Here is a 21228-nt window from a genome sequence, read left to right as displayed (position 1 = left end):
GTTTTTGATAATAAGCTTTTCAAAAGCAAAAACAAAAAAACAAAAAAACAAAAAGGGGAGAACTGAAGATGGCGCCATAAAAAAAAGCTGGACTTCTGTTCAGCTCTTAAGCCATGCCGAGGGTCAGGAGCTTCTGCACCTGGCTGACCTGAGCAGATACGCAAATCTGCTCACCGGTCGCCCCAGGAACCGGGAACAGCATCCTGAGGGTCCTACAGATCCGTGGGGAGATAGGAAGACCGACCTCTCTGGATTAATAGCGGCTTGTGCTCAAGGTCACGATGGCGTCTTTGTCGCAAACAACTTTACAAGCTTGAAACGACCAGCTGACCTTACATTCTTCCCAGACCATCATTTACCAGATTGACAGGAGCAGAAGCTGACAGAAGCTGGAATCTGCAACCGTAAGAATTGATAGCTTTCTGGCTTTTCTCTCTCTTCTCCCACAAGCTCTTCCCTCCCCCCCCCAACCAATTCACAAGCGAATTCCTTCTTTCGCAGAGTGAGAGACTCCCAGCTAATTATACCCATTAACCAAACAAAGAGAGTGCTTTGAAGATTTATGGGTGAAAGTTCAGTGGGGGAATTTGACTTGATACGGAGATCGACAAAGTGATAATTTGGGATCGCTCGTGCTCCCGCGAGTCCTCACGAGACTTTCTGTTTATAGTTTGTGACTGCCTAGAACTATGGAAGAATTAACTAAGGCACAGCTTTTCCATTTGTTATGCAAAGGAAACTCAGAGATACTGAAAGCAGTCAACAAGCTGGAAAAGGAAATTCGTGGGACTAAGGGGGAGCTTTTGGATGGAGCCCAAGGTCCGGAGAGACCAGCTGATGACGTAGCTCAGCTAACAGTAAATCAAGTGAAACTTCAATGTCTGGAAGTTAATCAACTGGAGGGAGAGAGTGCCAGAGATGTAAAAACTCAAAGTACCTTTAAAGAACCTGGGAAAACAGATTCAAGGAAGGAAAGTACCGAAAACCTGGAAGTCTACTCAGAGCAGGAAATGACTTGGATCAGCAAAATAAAAAGAGTCTATTCAAAAGCGACAGCAACTAGGAAGCTATCAGGAGATATTTCTGTGCGACCAGAAGAAGAGATCCAGATTGACAAAGGATTCAGAGCCCCCTCAAAGGCGATTACAAGCAAGAATCAAGTAAGAGATTTCTTTGGCCCTGACAGAAGGACAATCAGAAATACTCTACTATGGAAAAAAACACAATTTCATTTTCTGCGACCACCTGAAAGATGAGCTGAACAATGGAGTACTCTCCTGGCTTCCTGTGGAAAAATAGTAGCAGTAACCTTTAGGACAGGTCCAATATATGAAGGGAACTGACTTTATATCATTTAAGACAATAATAGAATATATTCTTATAATAGATTATACCCTCCTATGTATCAACAACTACTTTGTTAAGAAAGATGGTAATAACCCCTAGATCAGGATTAATATGCGATGGGAATTGAATATGTATGTTAATATGTATGCTAAAAGAGGATGACAAACCATATTTTATAGGCATTAACAAGACGACAGTAGTAATTCTCGGGTTAGGGCCAATTTATGAAGGAGACTGACCTAATATCATTTAAGATAATAACAGAATGTATTCCTATAACAGATCATACTCTCATATGTATTAACAATTACTTGGCTAAGAAAAATGGTAAAAACTTCTAGATTAGGAATAATATGTGATGGGAACTAAATATCTATGTTAAAAGAGATGGCAAACCATATCAACTGGTCGCTTTTTCTTTACAACTTCTCTGTAAATGCTTTACATAATAATAAACAATAAAATTATTATAAAAAAACAAAACAAAAAAAAACAAAAAGTAAACTTGAATCGTGTAGTCCAAGGAGAAGCTAAACTAAAGGGGATCTGATAAAGTGTACATACACAGGAAAGCTTACATCCAGAATTAATTTTGGTGGTCTTAAAGGTGCCACTTGACTCAAACTTTCTTCTATTCCTTCAGACCAACTTGGTTACCTGCTAGAATTTAAAAGGTATGTGAGAGGTATGAACAGCAAGTGTGCAGAAGGAAGCAGCAGACTTAAAACCAAGCATGCTCTGCTGTTAATTGATTTGTAAACCACCAAAATAAGTAATATAACATCAATTAGTTCAGTGTGAGTAGAAAAAAGCAAGAGTTCAGTAGCATCTTAAGGACTAACAAAAAAGCTCAGTGTGAAGACTCCCCCCCCAGTAAGATTTATGTACACTGTTGTGTCAAAGTCAATAAAACTTGTTCCCATTTCACTAATTTCCTTCAAAAAGTCTATTTTTTTGTCTTGTATTTAGCCCAATAGCCAGCATAGTACTGAATAATTTGTTGCCTTTTTATGGGAATTATGAGAGCATTAATGACATTATTTTAGATAATTAATGTGAAAGTGTGTAATTATAATGGGGTGACTGAAAAAACAGTTTAATTATGCACAAATTTGCAGAGATGTCATTTTCTTGTTCTGACAAGAAGCATGCTGTATTAGTATGCTGCAATCTGAATAAATACAGAGATTTACATAAACAAAAATAATCTCTAGAAGAAAACAGTGCAGGAAAACAGCCCCCTGATGGAACTTTGTGCCTCTAGTATTCTCTTTTCCTACTGTATTAGATTGCCTTGTTTATGTTTTGTCTTTGGAATGCTTCTGTACCATATCATAGGTGGAAATCTGAGTTGGGAAGAGAGTGGGCTGTCATATGCCACCCACTGGTTTCTTGGATCTTAGTATAAGTAGCTCTCTGCTGCTTCTTTAGGAAAGAGATATGCGCTGCACTATATTTACTTGGAACTACAGCTGTCTGCTTAAAACAAATTATGAGCACTGGAGTTATTTGAAAATAAATCATAGTTACTACTAAATTTGCAATGCAGAACATGGTCTGTGAAAAGTATGAGGGAAAACAATTTCATATTTTTAATCTTGGTGGTTTTGTCTGTTTTTATTAGTGGTTTAATGATACAATTTTTTCCCCTTTATTACAGAGGATCTCCAGACAGGGATGGGACTGTAAGTATTTAATCAAATTAAATTGTTATTAGTACAACATTAGTGCTATTTGATGAAAAATGCTGCCCCATTCTGTGAATCATCATAAGCCATTATTAACCCTTTGCCATATTTCTATTTTTATACATTAAGATTATCAGTTATAATATAATTTCTGATTATGGGAAAAAAATTCTTAAATCCAGTTTTATTGCATTTTCTTTTTGTTATTAATTGGACAAAGGACAACAATAAATTGTTACATCTTGATATTTCCTATATAAAATAACTACATTAAGCAAAGATAATCAAATATATGTACAATTAAAAATAATTTATAATTAAACACCAGCAATAATTTGAAAACAATTGTCAATTTTACAGTAAAGTAGAAATAGGGAAAGGGTTGCTCCTGAGTTACTGTTGCTTTTATTTATGATTTTAGGTTTTCTATATCTTCTAGAAGTGAACTTTAGAAGGAAATGTATGTCTTCAGCTATTAGACTTTAAATTTGCAGTAAAGAATGTTGGGTTCAGATGTAGATTTCACATTGTTTTAAGTGGATTCTTGATTTTAAAACTTCTGCTTTAAATTCAGTTGTGTCAATTCTAATGAAAATTGGAGTAGCTTTAAAAAAACTAATATTCTTTACCAGATATTCAGCAATGGAATGGAGATGCAAGCAGCCTTACCAGTGCCATTCTCTCTACCAAAATTACAGGAATTAAAATATGTGAGGGCCTTTCCAGATGATCATGTTTGCACAATAAAAGGACCAGGGGCTACATTGTTCAGGATCCAGATGTCTTCCTTCAAGAGAATGCATATGTGCCTGGAGTGTTGCATTTTCTCAGCATGTCTTTTGTTGCTGGGAATATGTGGTTCTTTCCCTGCTAGCATGTATCTTGCTATTGTGAGTCTTGTGCACAATGTACTGAGTTGATGCTATGCTTTCAGGTAGAATAGGTGGTGGGTGGTATTGGTGATAAGAATCATCATTTTCTCCACTACACAGAATTGTGTGCATTTCTATTTTTAATTAGTTCAGAAGCTAAATGTTCCCTCCCTGTAAGATTCCAGTGTAGGAACATTTATGTGCAAAAACATGGCAAACCTTATGCTATTTTCTCCTGCAGTAGTGTCCCACTATTTTGTAACCCCTTTTGCTTTTGGCTTTTTATTTAATTATTCAAAGACTGTGCTCTTTCCCTCTCACCCATTTCCAAGGTTTTTTTTTTTTTTAAGACTGAACATCTGTCATCCACATAGCAATATTACAGCTCCTTTCACCCCCTATATAACTTATTTATTTGGAGCATAACATCATCGGGACCCACTACTAAGGGTGGGGTATCATGCTACTGGCGCTGGGTTGGAGGTAGCACAAGTCTAGCCCTTAGAATAAAATCTACGATTATCTTCTGGAAAGGCCCTATTATTTACTATAAGTGATTTTCTCCCCCACTTCTGACCCAAGATCCTTAAATCCAAATCCTACACATGTTTTCTTGCAGTAAATATTGATTCAAAAGTAATGAATTCTCAAGCAAATGTGCTTAGGATCACTGCTGTAGATTTGAAAGAGCCTGCATCCACATGCCCTTTTTTGCACCCCTATGCATTCTGTCAAGTGTTTCTTTTTTAATTTTAAAAGACAGACCACATTGGGAACTCTGATCTTTGAGTGCTGCTTTGGTCAAGGTTCTGTTCAGCAGAAAACAAAATAGCTGTAGACTATGTGAATTTGCAAAGTTTCAGACAACTTTTCCGAGTCTGCATATTTTACCTCATTATTCTTAGTTGTCTGTCTTTGGAGACATACTGGCATTTGTTGGTCAGTGAATCTGATTCTTCAGTCCTTGCATCACTCATCCTGAATCCCTCTCAACCCCTGAACTGCAGGCTGGAGGAATAACAGTCTGGTGGTCGGTGATGACTTTTGTTACTGAGCTGCTCCCCTGTTTTAATCCCACCCCCATTTAGTTCTAAGGAAGGAAACTGGCAACCATTTAAAAAAGTAAACATGTTCTTGTGTTTAGTTTTTGCTTTGCTTGGTTTATTATCTTGTGTGTTTTGTCACACTTATATATATTTTTAAAAACACCCTATGCCACAGGCTGTAATAGCTGTGTACTCTCATGTACCTTTGCTCAACATTATCTCGGCCCCTACCAAAATTTCCCAAGCAATCCAAATAGTTGGTAAGGGCGCTGTCATTTGACAGCAAGTTTTTTGTCAGTCATTACTTCCCAGAATGTGCTCTGTGCTGATGCTGAGATCCAAGGTGAGATCCAACAGCACTGGCAAGCACAGTTGAGGCTAGGCTTACCAGCATTGCCTTAGCAAATGCTGGAGGAGTTTGAGTGGTGCTAGGGTGGATGGAGTTTGGGGAGGATGTGATGTCCCTCCCTAATGCTGTAAGAATTTTTCCTAAACTCTGTGGTAAATACCATAGAGACATTGTGAAATTCCCAGAGCTTTGCTATAGAGGCTATTTTCCTGCCATTTATTTCTCTTACTCTTCAGTCTTTCAAGGGAGTGGGGCAAAGGGCAGTGGGAGACAATGGCAAATCTAGCTGGAGCTCACATTCCTCCTGCATCCTAGCTGCCTAACTGAACTATATTGCTGCAATGCAATGGCACAATGACTTAAGGTTGCTATATTAAACAAGGACCTTTGCTGCTGATGGCATGAGAAATTATTCTAAAATACATGAAATAATATTTTATCTTGTAAATATTTTCTTCTGAAGTAAGAGCAACTTTTGAAATAAGAAATCCCCACATTGAACTATCAAGTCTCTTCTTCTGAACAGTCTTCTCCAATGCTCCCACATGAACAGTGAAATCCTAAACAGAGTTACATCCTTCTTATACCTTTGACCTCAATGGTTTTAGAAGAGAGTAACTCTGTTTAAGAGTCCACTGCAGGTCTGTCTGCAGCTACATTAAACTTGACAAATAACACCTTTTAAAACGTGCATAGCAAGCTTGCTTACTCCATGTAATTCATTTCATGTGTTTAAAAATTCAAACCACCCAATACTTTAACCCTTTTTCTATAAACACGAAAATCCATTCCAGCCACCCAGCCCTCATCCTCATGAGCCACCCTCCAATAGCAAACCAGAGTGTGCACAGGAAGGAGGAAAAACGGTTTCGGTAAGGACACACATATTGGTTTAAAGTTTCCAGGGGGTTGGTTGAAACAGTGTGTAAAACTATTGGAATTCTTTATACCAAATTAATACAAACTATGTATTTTATTATACATTGCTGATTTCATTGTGTTTTTCATTCTTAAAGCTACATTTCATTGTGATTACTGTATGCTTATAAATATGTTTAGTTGCTTATTAGTGAAAGCTTCTCCTGCAACTCATTAGAATTTTCTTTGACTCATTTGAAATCTATGAGGATACTAGCAAGCAGAAGTGGAAGTGGATTGCTTTGCCTTATGTGCCAGGATGAAAAAGAGTCTTTCTTAACATTTTCACTTTAGATCCTTTTTCCTGGAGATCCCAGGGCTTCGGACCTTTTGCATGCTCTACCACAATTCTTTAGCACTGAGTCATCACCCTACCCATTAAAAATGAATTAAGGTGAGAGAGACTGTAACTGGCCCAGGGTCACTCAGTAAACTTTATTGGTGAATAGGGGTTTCTCTAGTCCAGCACTTTTAACTACTTAGATTTTCAACCCATAAAAAGGCAATATCTAGTCTTCTATTGCCAGAGTCTGAACATTTAGAGAACTGTTTTCCAAACCTGAGCAGGGATAACTGTGTCATAAAACTGAATATTGTTGTTCTAGATGGAGGACATCTTTTTGAACGTTGTCCGCTATGCTTCATTTCCAAATTGTTATGATATCTTACAAGTAAATGTTGATGTTCTTCCCTTTAAAAATAATACATATGCTTTTTAAACAATGTATTGCAGAAGAGAACAAATGGTGCTCCAAATGGGTTTTATTCAGAGATTGACTGGGAAAGATATGTAAGTAAAGAGTGCTTGGTACTCATGTATTCTGTGAAACTTCTGCTACATTGTGACATTTATAGAGAGATTCCTAGTGGTGCTTTGGACTATTAGCATGTCACATCCGGGCAACACAACATGGATACCTGAATACTGATTATCGGTTTAAAATAATAAATATACCTAGAACATTACAATTGACCTGTATAAAAATATATTTTCCCGAAATATCATCCCAGCTGATAATAGTCTCTGCTGATTTGGAAAATCACAGCTGGACCTACAGAAGGAGGTTATCATGCTGCAATTAAATGAAACTGGCAGTTGTTAAATTACTTGAGAAAAAGTAGTGAATTCATGTGTTTCATTGCTATAGATGTTTGAAGCTGCATTTGTCCTGGAATTTACTTTGTATCTTCATATTAATTAGATTCTGCAAAATTACCTTGGAAGAAATGAAAAGATCCTATAAAATATTAGACCAATCGTGCTAATAATCATAGTTCTATTTAAGACCATTGTACTGTTAGTATGGAAGCTGTCTAAATTAATTTGGAAGAATCTAAATTTTGCTTAAAATAATGTAGCTAAAATTTTATCTGTAAAGAAGCAAAAAGGTCAAATGTACTTATTTATATTTTGATTCTCTAGGCTGCCCCGCTTTGCAAGTGGGCTCAGGGCAACTCACAACATATAATACATTAAAACCATCTTAAAATATAGAACAACTTAAAATTCTGAACATACCAAGTACTGCTTTCACAACCATTCTAATTGTGCTTCCTATAGGCATGATAGAATTTCAAAGGCATGGGGAAGCCAACATGAAGGAAGAGAAAATTGGGAGGAGGATGGGAAAAGGGCAGAAGTCAGGGAGAGTGGCTAGTAGTTGTTCTTCATTCGTCCTGGCTTCAACTGTGGAAGTATTCTATTTTACAGTCCCTGTGGAACTTTGTTAGTTCCATATTTCTACTGGCAACTCATTCCACCAGTCAGGACCCAGGTCTGAAAAGGCCCTGGTTCTGGTTGAGGCCAGTTGGATTTCTCTGGGACAAGGATCTCCAACAAGTTGATATTGGCAGAGTGTAATTCTCTTCTGGGGGCATACTGGAAGAGGCAGTCCTACAGGTATGCAGAGCCCAGACCATGTAAGATCTTGAAGGTTAACACCAGCACCTTGATTCAAAACTCTACTAGTAACCAGTGCAGCTGATATAGGGCAGTTCAAATATGTGCCCTCCAGAGGGGTGGGGTCCTTGTAAGGACCTGTGCAGCTGAATTTTGTACCAGTTGTAACTTCTGGATAAAAAACAAGGGTAGGCTCATGTAGAGTGAGTTACATGTCCAAGCGGGAGGTGCCTGTCACACGGATCACTGTGGCAAGGTCTTCTGGGGCCAGAGAGTGTACTAGTAGTTTTGCATGATGGAGGTGGTAGAATGTTTGGCGTGATGTATTTGTGACCTGAGCCTCTCAATTTCCTGATGGAGTGTGAAGTTCTTATCTGCACTTCATCAAGACAGGGAAGACATGTTTCCTCTTCCTCTTCTATTTTAACTTTTCAGGTACATTTAACATACTAAAATTACTTTTTGAATAGTACATAGTCATATATTAATCAACTGTTACAGACAATTTAAGAATCAGAAATGAGGAAAAATCAATATCAGTTCCAAATATTGAACACCTAATTTCATCCCTGGTGACATCAATGGGGTGGGAAGCTTTCTCCTCCCTGCCCCCCCCCCCTTACTATTTAAGTAGCTTGGTCCAGCCTCAGCAACAGATACAGAGCACTAACTATGTTCATCTCACCTTGATGCCAGATATGCTGGAATGTTAGTGTCCCATGTACAAAAATCCTAGGAAACATAGTCTTCCAGGAGTGACTGCATAGATGTTAGAACTTTGGGAAAGCATTTCCCAGAGTCTCCCTGGTACATTGCACGTTAATGTTCCAATGTTTCAGGCACCAAGAAGGAAGGGGATTGTTTAGCTCAGAATGAATAAATGGTTCTCTGTACAGAGTGGGGTTAGCAAATATGGGTGGGCACACATGAATCTGGCCCCAAGTTTATGTAATGTTATTAGCCCAAGAGGATGCAAATCTAAGTCATTTGAACTGTTAAAGGCTTGGGGTAGGGCATTAGAGCTTATCACTGCCATTTGAGAGGTGACACCAAACTCCACACCACCATCCAGATTGACTGTAGGCCGAACTTCTATCTGAAGTCTCTGCCTGTAGCCAGCCCACTATATCCTCTTTATGTTGAAATGTGAGGAGGGGAGTTGCTCTGGCTACAAAAGAAAAAACCCACGAGCTATGTTCAGAAAGAGCATGGCATCCTGCCAAAGCTTCCAAATAAAGTAGAGGCATGCTGTATGCATCCTGTGCAAAAATATCTGTGTGAAAATAGCCTGAGAGTATACAACTGGATAAATCTATTTACCCCTAAATATGTTACATTCCAGTTAACATGGAGCAATCTATTGTATTATGTAGCAAGGGGACCTGTGTGATAAATCAATCATTGTCATCTTTTACAAGGAAGTAATGAGGAGAGTTTAGAAAAAACATTCTAGCAGAGACTCATTCACTCTTTAGCAAAGGGAATTTGTACAAAAGTGTATGCAGCCTTAATATTTATTTTATTTCTTTATATTTTTATCTTGCCCTTCCCCCAGCAATCAGGGCTCAGGACAGTTAACAACATAAATACAAAACATAAATAAAAACACAAATATTCTACAAAACAATTTAATCCAGTAATACTCTGGCACATGTCTGAGTTCACTGATAATGTAAAGGTTATTGGGGCATGTTTCCTGATCAGGTTTCTTTTACCAAGGGGCCTTTATTATAAGAGATATCCTCCTATTTCTCCATTCTTATTGAGAGAACCAACACAGCTAACTGCACAGCTGATCACCACTGGCAATGAAAACAAATTCCTTGGCGACTTTCATAGTGTGGTGTGCATTCAGATATAATTGAGCTGAATACATATCTCAAAATTATATGGCCTCCCAAATATATCTAGGGTTCCAAAAGTCCTGGAAATATTCAGAATTAACCAGCATTATCAGGAGCTGGAGTTTGCAGGCTCCCAGGAATGTTTTTTTCCTCCTCATCCCTCTTCCCCACCCCAATGTTTGTGTTTTTCCTAGGGCTTGGTAATGCCTTGCCAGGTTGCCTTGGCTATGACTGTCAGGTTCAAGTGTTTTTGCTATTTTTGAAATGTCCATTCTTTGCTGAAATTTGTTTCTGTTGGGTTCAGGCGGGAGTTTTTGTTGTGGATTCTTGTGTTTTACACTGAGATTCTCAAATGTTTGAGTTTATTTTCATATTTTATGTAGTTTCAGGTTTTAGTAATTCTTATTTTCAGGTTTAACATTAGTTGGGCTTAGCAACAGCTTGCAATAGCCCTTCTATGGGGGAGATTCCTGGGGTTTGCATTTTTCTATTTTTTCTGTTCCTCCATGGGTAACAATGGAGGATGGCTGGGGGCACCTTGTTCAGACTTGGACCCCTTGGACCAATTGACTTAAATTTGTGGGGGGTTATTTAATGGACAGGCATCAGCAGTTCCCCCCTGCAATTTTGATGCCTGTACCTTCAAAAACACTCCTGCACAGCCCCTGAAAAGTTTCTTCATAGGGAATAATGGAGCCAAAAACAGATTAAGGTACCATATCAGCATTTGGAAACTGGGTATACCGATATTTTTCAGCTCCAATATATTGACGATTGTGGAAATATTTATAGTGAAACACATTCCCCACTTCTTCATATATTGAGAGGTTTGAGCAGTTAGAACCTGCTCAGGTTGGTTCTTTTTGGAGGAGAGAGCACTGGAGGTTTATGGTGTCTTTGCAGTCTTTGCTTTATTTACAGGTATGCAGGGAGAGGACACTATTGAATGCAAATATGTATTCTGAAAGACATGAGATTGCCAGCAAGATAGATTCTAAACTGCAGGTGCTCCAGTCTATTCAGCCAAGTGTCTGCTTTTTCTGTCTCTGACTGTTTATGCACTGGGAACTTCACTGCCGCAGTTCCCATGCAGGAGCACATATCGGGGGCAGATGAGGCACACCAGGCCACATGCTCCCCCGTGTGGCTACAGGAAGAGGTGGGGCAACCTGCCATGACTAAAACTCCAGCCTGCAGCCCAGCATGAAACCTCCATTGTGTAAACAGTCTGTTTCCTCCCTCTGTATAAATACTGTGCTTCCTTTTCCCATATACCTTCTGCCTCTTTCCTTCATCTAGTGGCCATCTGTTCCAGCCTAGAGAGCACTTTGACAGCACCATTTCCCACCAATTAAGAATCATTGAAAGATTCAAAGCTGCTGAGACACCATTACATTCTTATGTGTCATGTGGGACAGATTAAGCCTTGATGATCAAAATCTAAGCCATAATAGTGCATTTGCAAATTTATTTTTGATTGAATAGTACATGGGGAATATTGGATAAAGAAAGGAAGGTGGCTGTTTTAACTTTTGCAAGTAATTAATTCCTTTACTGTGTTTGCTATACTAGAATTCACCTGAGCTTGATGAAGAAGGCTACAGCATCAGACCAGAAGAACCAGGCTATATCCTTTCCTTTTAGTTCTGTATATGAGTTTACACAATGTCAAACTCTTGTGGTTAGAGTTGCTAACTCTGTCTTGGGAAACTCCTGGAAATTTTGCAAGGGGAGGGTTGCCTGGTGAAGGTAGAGCATGGGTTAGGGAGGGACCTCAGGGAGCTCAGTCCATTCTACAAAGCTGCCATGCCCTCCAGAGAACTGATTTATGTAGTGTGGAGATCAGATGTAGTTCTGGGAGAACTCCAGGCTCCATTTTGAGACTGGTAACCCTAACTGTGGATTTATGATACCGTATAAAACTCTGTTCCCACATGCACTCTTAGATTTCTGTGTAAAAGGTTCTTTTATTTGTGCTTATAACTCATGCAGACTTGGACAGTAATTCAGTGAGAGGCTTTGAATAGCAGACTGTGAAGGAAATAATGCTTGTTGGACATATAAAATTAACAGAAGGGAAAGCAGGAAAATGGATGTAGATTTAAAGAACAATATAAAATATTAAATTTGGGAGATTGCTGAAAACCAAAAACCTAGATGCAATATAAAAATTACACTAGCATTTGGGGAATATGCAACAACAAGCAAATCAAATTATACCTATTGAAATCTGTTCAAGTCTTGCTAGATATCACTCCCTCAGGCTGTCCCAGAAAGTCAAAACTTCCTCAGTGTTGTTACAAGTGTACAGTGTTCCCAGAGAAAGAGAAGGGGATAGGTGGGCCAGAAGATGCAGATTCTCTCTGAGTAGTACTTCAATGAAAGTACTTTCGAGATTTGGAAAGGAGAGATCTGGAGAATCAGAGCAGAATGTTTCATATGTTGCTTGGTCCTGCAGGAGCTTTCGGCATTCCGCAGGGCCTGCAAGACGGAGCTCTTCCACTAGGTCTATGGTTGAAGCCAACGCGTGGAAGAAGATGCCACTCTTGCCATCCCAGGAGTGGATTAAAAGCCCACCCATCCACCCTGAGGTTTTTAGGATGTTTTTGCCACCAATTGGAGGATTTTAAAGGGATGGTTGAGTTGTGTTTTATAATGTTGTAGGTTTTATGTATTGGGGTTTTTATAATTGTTGGCCGCCACTAGCCCTTGTGGGAGAAGCGGAATAGAAATGCAATGATAAATAGATAAATAAAAGTCTGAGGGAGTTCCATAGTCATGAAGGGGGGAGGTCTGTGTGAAGGGAGGGTTCTGTCCAGTAATTTCAGTGGTGGAGGAGCAATCCTTAGGGGCAAGATTAAACCTAATATATCTCTTGTTGGTATGTTATTTTCTCATACTTTCCTTTGGTCATTTATTATTGGACCAAATCCTATAGGTAGCATTTTTGGAAACTTAACAAAATTACTGTTCTGATAAGGGAAAAGTCACAATCCTGGCTGCTCTTGGTTCATTTGGATTTTTGTAATTGTAAAATGAAAGATGGCCGCAAAAAAGGTTTTAAGCAAGTGGGGTGAGAATGACAGTCTCCTGGTGTGATAAAAGCTCAATCAATGGTTATGCTTTGAACTTTCATGAACCCTTAGGAACCCTTAGGAAGAGAGTCCCTGGGCTGCAGGGGAACCCCAGAGGGTTTGTGTGGTTACAAAAGTGGTTAATGTTGCCTAGATATGACCATAAAAAATTAACAAGGGGAAATTATAAGAGGTAAACATGAAAAAAACAGTTGTTCTAGTAGAAAATTCAAGTGTAGTAATCAGGCCTATTTAAGACTACCGAGCCCATTGTCATGGCAAGGGATTCCTCCCTCTGAGCTCCTGTTAACAAGCAGTGTGTGTGGAGGGAAGTAATGGGCATGTTGATGTCACTTCTGTGTAAAGCTCTGGAGCGATGGCCGTAGCACTAGGAATACTGGAAACTCTTTGTCTGTTACTTCCATGTCATTTGCCAATAAACTTGTGCCAACCAATTTCAGTGGTTAAATTCCATACTTCTATAGCATTTCTCTTAACTGTGATCTACCTACCAAAGGAAAGCACTTTTATTCTTCGAGTGAATCTGAAGAAGAAGAGGAAGCTCACAAGAAATTCAATATTAAGATTAAGCCCTTACAGTCTAAAGACATTCTTAAGAGTGCAGCAACTGTTGATGAACTGAAAGCTTCTATAGGCAATATTGCACTTTCTCCATCCCCAGTGGTAAGCAAAACCTTGCTTTTTATGCCAGGTTGTTAGATTTCTTTTGTAGAAAGATATTGATTGCCTTTTTACAGTTGATTTGTTACATAAGTATTTTTGTTATACTAAATCTAACATTCAACAGCTCCAGTAAGCTCTCATTGTCAAGACCTGTGAGTAACTAATTTGATTTTAGATGTGTTGTAAAATTATTTTAGTCTTTTGAATGTGTTTGAGATTTTTGACAGGCTATTAAAAGTACACAGCTCAGTTGCTGTAACATCTATCTACATAGGCTGAGTACAGCTCAGTAAATCTTGCATATCTTAAATCAACAGATAGCATGTTTATTGTGATGCATACTTCTAGAAAAGCACTTACAGCATAAATGTGAAACTAAATTGCCAATTTTCCCTGTTCAAAATAGGGTTGTATTATTCTTGACACATCTTGATGACAATGATCTCATTTTAGAGATGCATGAAATTACCTCTATAAATCCAGCAGAGATTTATATTCTGAAATACCACTGTCCATGCTTTATGTTAACACCTTGGAAAATTCAGAAAATTTCAAAAGCCATTGTGGTATAATAGGGATGTTATCCCTATTCTGTTATCCAGATTGTAGGTCTCAATTTAATTGGGGAAGTGAGTGATTTAATTGGAAGCTTAGCAAGAGGTGGGTAACCATAGGATCTCTACCTGTGTATACCAGGATTTTCCTTTAAGAAACTCTTAAATAACCCAATCCAGTATAAACTGGAAAGCTTTTATTAAAGAAGAGTATAAACAGGATGAGCACATAAAACATATATCCAGAAATTAACTAAGGAAAACCAGGGTTGGACAGGAACAGCCTTAGGAAGAGGGTAAGCAATAGTCACTATCATAACGTGGAGAAGTCTGCAGGTTCAGCAAAATGGCCAGTGCTTTGTGGAAGGAAAGAGAGAAGCTTACATGCAAGTAGGCAGTGTATGCCAGGTACCCAGAGAACACACATACATGAACTGGTGCTAGGTCAGGCTTTCTCAACCAGAGATGGCCCTGGAAGGATTTCCTGAATGGTTGGTGGTTAATCATTTATATAATCATATATACCCAGGGTGGAACCATGAGGGTTTCCCACAAAACCAATAACCAAGTTACTGGAGCAGAACTAAAGATATGAATGTTTCTTGACAACCCCTAGATTGTTGGATGGGAAACTGTTAAGGCATGGCAGGCTGTTAGTGAATCCGAATTGAGTTGAGTTTGAGGGGAAGGAGAGTTTGAGGGGAAGGAGAGATTGGGAAACTGGTGAGTTAGTACCACCTTTCTTGGAGAGCCTATTGTCCCAAAGATATGTGGGGTGGGGAGAGGAAGCCCATTAGTGAGTCAGCCTCTTCAATCTTTCATACTCTAATTTAAATGTCCAGGTAGCTCCTGGAGATGTGACACATCCATGTTTCCTGCTTAGGGGCAGACAGTGCTTTCTGGAATTTACAGTTATTCCAGTGTCCAGTCTTGCCAGATAGTGCATTGTAAATTAATATTTGGAATGTTATGGAAGGATGTTTATGGTTGTGGTAGCTATGAACTACTCCTCAAGGTAAGGAGGGGTATGGCTACTAATGGCAACTATTTATAAAGTAAAAGCCAAATTTTGAATCACACAGCTTGTTACTTGTGTTAATTGCTTTTCTCAGCCAGCAAGGTGTCTGCTCTCTCTAAAATCATCAGGATTACTCATTGTCAAAAACTAGAAGGAAGAATGATCATACTAAAGTTTGGCCAAGGATTGTACATGATAATTTGTTCAAAGTTGCACAGAGACTCAAGTATTTTTGTGAAGTTATACTGCCCTATTATGCAGGCCTCCTTGAACTTGTTAAAGCTTGCTTAATCTTAGCTAGGTTGTTTTTTGCAGTAATTCATGCATCATATTTTAAAGGGTAAATTGAAGGAAGTATTTTTATGTATAAATAAAATACCAAGTATAATTGAAACTAATATATGTACATTAATGTATTTACATGTCAAGAAACCCTGATTGATGCTGACTGCCATCTCCATACACATTCAGTGTAATATTGTTTAAAAGGTCCTCTAGAATTCTGAATGAGGGAAGGCTCATATCAGGCACTGTACAGTGATCCAAATAGGAAGTAATTGAAGCACAGATGTTGATGATGGAGGCCTGAGTCACAGAGAATGGGGTTGCAGCTATTTTATCAACTAAGACAGCCTTTCTCAACTTTTTGGCTTCAAGAAACTCCCGAAGTGCAGAATATGGTTGGATTGTGCAGATTATGGTTGGGAAGCATAGCTGTGTACGCTGGTCATTTTGGGAGGGGGGGTCAACATGACCATACATGGTCATATCACCTAATACATTTTTAACAATTTTTTAAAATTAAAAATTAACTCCCGCTCATTAGGGAAACATTTCCAGGGCCATCATGAAACCCCAGGATTTCACAAAACCCTGGTTGAGAAAGCCTGATGTAAGATGATGAATAACTAGTCCTGCCAGCTATGAATCAAGGAGAAAAGCAACATCTAGGATTGTTCACAGCCTGTCAATTTGATCTTTCAGGGTGTGTGCAAGCTCATGTCAAACAGGTAAATATTTGGGTCACCTGAATGCCCAACCATTATGACTTTTGTTTGGTCCAGATTCAGTGTCAGTTTATTTACCCTCATGCAGATTGTAACTGTGTCCAGTCACTGGCACTAGGCAGAGGCATTGTGATATCATGAAAAACAAAGTTGAGTGTTGTCAGACTTTGGTGACACTACATTCAAAATTGTTAGGTAATCTGTAGGTATTAAAAAGCACTGGAGACAAAGTCAAGCTTTGGTGTAACCAATAGGTCAGGCAATCATCCAATGCTACTATTTGAGTCTGGATGGACAGGTATAATGAAGTGATTGCAGTATAACAATGATTTCTTACTTGCAATGGTCTGAAAGGCATTTGATGATCAATTTTATCCAAGGCTACTAAGTCCGGGTTCATATACCTCCACTAATAAACCCAGATATTTCTAGTTGCAGTACAGATTGTTAGTCTAAGCCAGTAGAGCAGCCTCACCCAAGATCCCTTGCAGCTCCTGGGCTGTTTCCTTGTCCAAAGGTGGAATGTTTTATTTTACTCTGTGCTTATTCACATGAGGCTGATCAGTGATATGTTTTTTGAAAATCAAGCAAATAAGTCTCTGTATTAATGCAAGAGGTACTGCACCCACTATAAAAAGGGAAATTTGTAATAGCAACATACAAAGCCTCTGCCACTTAGACTTGGCCAGAACAGGAAGGATCACACAGGCATGATGTCAGATGAAACTCTCCAAATAGGTTTTCTTCCTTCTTAGAATAACTAATTGAAACAGATCCAGTTTAAACAGACAAGCAGCAGTTCCTGACACTTTGAACTTTTATAACACCCATGTCTGTCAAGTTAGAAGGGATTTGTTTTAGTTGTAAAGTGATCTTGATATTAGTGAACAGCTAACTACTTCCTAAGGTGAATCACAGTAAATACTTTCATGGATAGCACTGAGCAGATGTAATAGCTGCAGAGGAAAAAATCATGCTTATTCTATATCACTAGCAAGCAGGGGGGCTTTAGATGGGCTCTAAACTGTATTTAGCTGGACTTGGTTCAAGTTTCAGTAGTCATCTGACTTGCAGCTTAATTGGCCACAAATTCTCAGTATATGGGGGTTTGATAGTCAACCAAACCAGACATTGGAAGAATTTTAGATATGAATGATCAGATTCCAACATGTTCATCCAACTAAGATTTGGTTGCTCTCTGCTCCTGGTGTTTTCCCCTAATGGTCTTCTACCAAATTTGAAGGAATTTCAAGGAGTAGGAACTCAGGGGTTGAGAGAAGTCTCCATCTTCAAATATCACGTTTAAAAAAATCTCCAGCATGTGCCATGTTCTTGAATACTGGAGAAAAGAGTGTTATTATCATGCAATATAATTCCATGTGTGCCAGCCTGGCTGGCTCTACAGGGCCTGGACAGTGTCAGGTTGGTCCTGATGGCCTGTCTGGCAGAAAACATAAGAATTAAAGGGATGAGGGCCAGCCACCCAATAAAAAGGCAGCTGAAGGCTTGCTGAAGGGGATGGAGAAGTAATGGTGTAAATGATGTGGAAGGCACCAGCATGTAAGCCCTGGCTCAGGGAGGAGATTGGCAGGCTGAAGAAAGCCATAGCTAGCAAGGCAGTCAGTAACCACCAGTTATATAGTCATGGACTGCAGTAGCCAGATGTAACCTGGAGGACATGTGATCCCTCTGCCCCAAGCAAGAGGATAACAAGGCTCTAACAGACATGGCAAACTGGGAAGGGACTGGGAGGGGGCAGGCAAGAAGCCTTGGAGAAAAGATTTAGCCCTAGAACCTGAATCTACAAGGGGAGCATGGGCAGTGGACAACTTCCCCAGAGGTACCCCAAGTGGACCTCATGGTTACATTCCCAGGATTTGAAGGAAAAACAGTGTAAGACAGTCTGGGACTAGAGGAATGAAAGAATTACTTGGTGGTAGCATTGCCACTGCCACTGCCACTCTATACTGGGTAACTGGGAAGACTGAGGAAGATCCCTGAAGGACTGACAGAGGTCAGGAGTGCAGTCTGAGGCCACAGGAGATAGTTACACCATGATTAAGTGTTCCTCAAAAACGTATGCCCAGAGTTTCATGACGTTTCCCTGTGCCTGCTGATTGTGAACAAATAATGTTTGAGATGCCTAAGGGTATATCTCTGCGATTCAGGGACCTTTTGAAAAATACACTGAAATTTTCTGTAAGATTCTCCTTCTTCATCTTGGTGATTCTCTCTAATAATGGGGGAGGGGGGAGAGATGGAGACCATACCCACCCACATTACATGTCTCCATCAGACAGCTTATTGGAAATACCATATCCTAAGCCTGGTGGTGAGGTGATTCCATGTTCGGTGGCAAAATTCAGCCTAATAAAGTGGTTGTACCTACTGGTAAAGACAGCTGGCTAATCCACACAGCATCCTGGTGTTCCATAGAAACTATAACTTTTCAAGTGTGCACTTTTGAAACAGAGCATGGTATGTCTGCGCACAACAGAAAAATCCAACTATCCTGCCTAGGTTGATTCCACAGACTTATCTGGGGCAATACCGATTCCCAGCATCATCAAACCAAACCTCAGAAATACAAGCCAGTTTATCAAATTCTTCCAGAATCAAATTGTGATTTAATGACACTTTAGGAAAACCTGGCCTCCATACAACTTCTGAATAAATAAGAGAAGATGATGCAAACATCCTGTGTTGTTTTTATTGGAGTTCAACTAGACAGGGAATAAAACAGTATTTTAAGTCTTCTACTTTCACAGCTGAATTGACCCAGTACTGTAACTTCTGTTAAAACAGGAATTGCTAACTCACCCCTGAAACATCCAGACCACCAGTATTTTTTTCCCATGAATAAATTCTTGCTGTGGGCTTAGATGAGTATCAAAACTATCCCCATATTAAAGTCAATTGCACATATTTTATTATCTCTAGGGAGAATTCTAGGCAGTACCTCTACTCTGGCAAAGAGGTGAAGCAGGTGGCAATCAGTCAGGCATACAATATTCATGCTAAGTGACAGCATCAATGGTTAAAATAAAAACTGGATTTGGATGGCCAGATTGTCATTTGCCAGTTTGGGCAAATGATAGACCTCCTCAGTTAAAGCTGTTGCAAGGCTCTGCAATAAGTAAACCTCAATGGTCAGCCATCAAATTTAATATTTTATTTTATATGATGATTATATTAACTCCTTTTCTACATGGTGGAACTCAAGGCAGTTTACAATCTTATAAATAAAACAATTTAAAACCTCAGGGTTGTCAATAAATAAAAACTAAATTAGTCAAATGCAGTCCTACATAAAACTATCCTCAGCTGCCTCCTGAAGATCAAACATGAGGGGTGGCAAGAACACCTCTGTTGTTCCACTATCATGGGGCTCCCAACATAAAAGCCCTCGCTTGTGTGCCCTTTAGATGAGCTTGTTACCACTCTAATAATTCCAGGAAGTTTTCCCTCTGCGGGGATTGATGGATCCACTTTCAGTTAATTTGTGAAACTTATTGTTTTAATCAGTGCTCCGCAACCTTCCGGTTGCCACGGACCGCTGCAACTGAGTGGCGGGAGAGGGCGGCCCGGGGCCCCGCGCACCCGCGGCAGCCCCAGCGCAAATTCGCATGCGCGGACTGCCGCGCGGACTCCCGCTCCCAGCCCCTCCGGGCCGCCAGCAAATTGGCCGCCAAAACGGCCGATTAGCTTGCGGCTCGGCAAACTTCTCTTCCCCCCCCTCCCAAAACAAGAAGCTTGCCAGGCCGCGAGCTAATCGGCTGCTTTGGCGGCCGATTTGCTCGCGGCCTGGCGAGCTTCTCGCTTTGGGGGTGCGGGAAGAGAGAGCTGCGGCCCGGCGCCAAGGCCTTCGCAGCCCGGCACCGGGCCGCGGCACGCAGGTTGGGGACCACTGGTTTTAATGACTCTTTCTGGGAACCTTTGCTTCATAAACAAAATTCTCCAGATTACAGAAAGACATAGCAATTAAATCTTCATGTCAATGAGCTTGTGAAGTAATGTGAAGGTCTTGCTTTCATATTTGTGACAGTACTTGAATAATGTAATTCAACAGATTTTAAATGGAACATATTAACATACACTTTAACTAGTTCACTTGTGATTCTCTTGCTGGAACTTTTGATATAATTCATTTTTTGCTGTGATTTGCTTATTGCTGGAAAATGTCTCGTTATACTTACCTGGATGTGTCATTACAATACATTTGTGTATTTCTCTGAAATATTTCATGATTCTGATTTTGTTGGAGATTAAGTACTGATCCCCTCTTGAAGGAAGAAAATGTTATATTGTAGGAGTTCTTAATCTTTTAGCATAAATGTGGCAGAGACCTTACATCCAGCCACCTGTTGATACAGCGGAGAAGCCGGGCAGAGAAGGAGGACGCACTGGGGGATGAGCCCAGTGATGTGGAAAGAAGGCACATTCATGCTGCATCGTTTCTGTGGCTGGGCAGGCACAGGCATGGTGAACTTTAAAAGGCACTGCGTGCAAGGGGCTCTGCCTCGTTTGCCCTAATCACCACTGGGACAGTTTCCTTCCCACCCACCCACGTTGGCGAATACTGTTAACGATTTTTAATGGGTTATTGTCATATGTATTTTATGTGCATTTTATCACAGCTGGTAGTTTGGCATGGGATCAAACCTGTTTGTGGGGAGTTCGGTCTGTGCATTGGACTCCCCAAGTAAGGGGACTCCTTATGAGGTAGCAGGTCTATGAACATGGCCAACCTGCCCAGGGAGACAGGGGACTTGTAGTGCCAGGTACCCAGGGTGGAACCAAGGGAGGTGTGCACCTCTCCTTGGCACCTCAGTTTACAATGGCAGGTGGCTTGGGGTGGGACCAGGTTCTTGTGGTCAGTTGACTACAAGTCAGGCTCCCTCTCCCATGCTGTGCCAACACTCCTGTG

The 21228-nt window shown here is 40.0% G+C and overlaps 1 protein-coding gene across 12 annotated transcripts in view; it reads left to right on the top strand.

Annotated features, from left to right (window-relative positions):
• Positions 1-21228, top strand: part of SGIP1 (SH3GL interacting endocytic adaptor 1) — a 157899-nt gene that overhangs the window by 45493 nt on the left and 91178 nt on the right. For 5 of the 12 annotated variants that reach the window (XM_077333416.1, XM_077333414.1, XM_077333412.1 and 2 more), the window contains exons 3-7: positions 3008-3032; positions 6097-6174; positions 6954-7010; positions 11537-11591; positions 13547-13722. In XM_077333416.1, coding sequence (XP_077189531.1) covers positions 3008-3032; positions 6097-6174; positions 6954-7010; positions 11537-11591; positions 13547-13722 — 391 coding nt within the window. The remainder of the gene's footprint in view (positions 1-3007; positions 3033-6096; positions 6175-6953; positions 7011-11536; positions 11592-13546; positions 13723-21228) is intronic. The other 7 variants (XM_077333418.1, XM_077333426.1, XM_077333415.1 and 4 more) reach the window with 2 other exon arrangements.

Source organism: Paroedura picta, chromosome 4, assembly GCF_049243985.1.
Source record: "Paroedura picta isolate Pp20150507F chromosome 4, Ppicta_v3.0, whole genome shotgun sequence".
Lineage (NCBI taxonomy): Eukaryota > Metazoa > Chordata > Lepidosauria > Squamata > Gekkonidae > Paroedura > Paroedura picta.
Note: the sequence above shows the minus strand (reverse complement) of the source record. Positions and strands in the feature narration are given on the sequence as shown.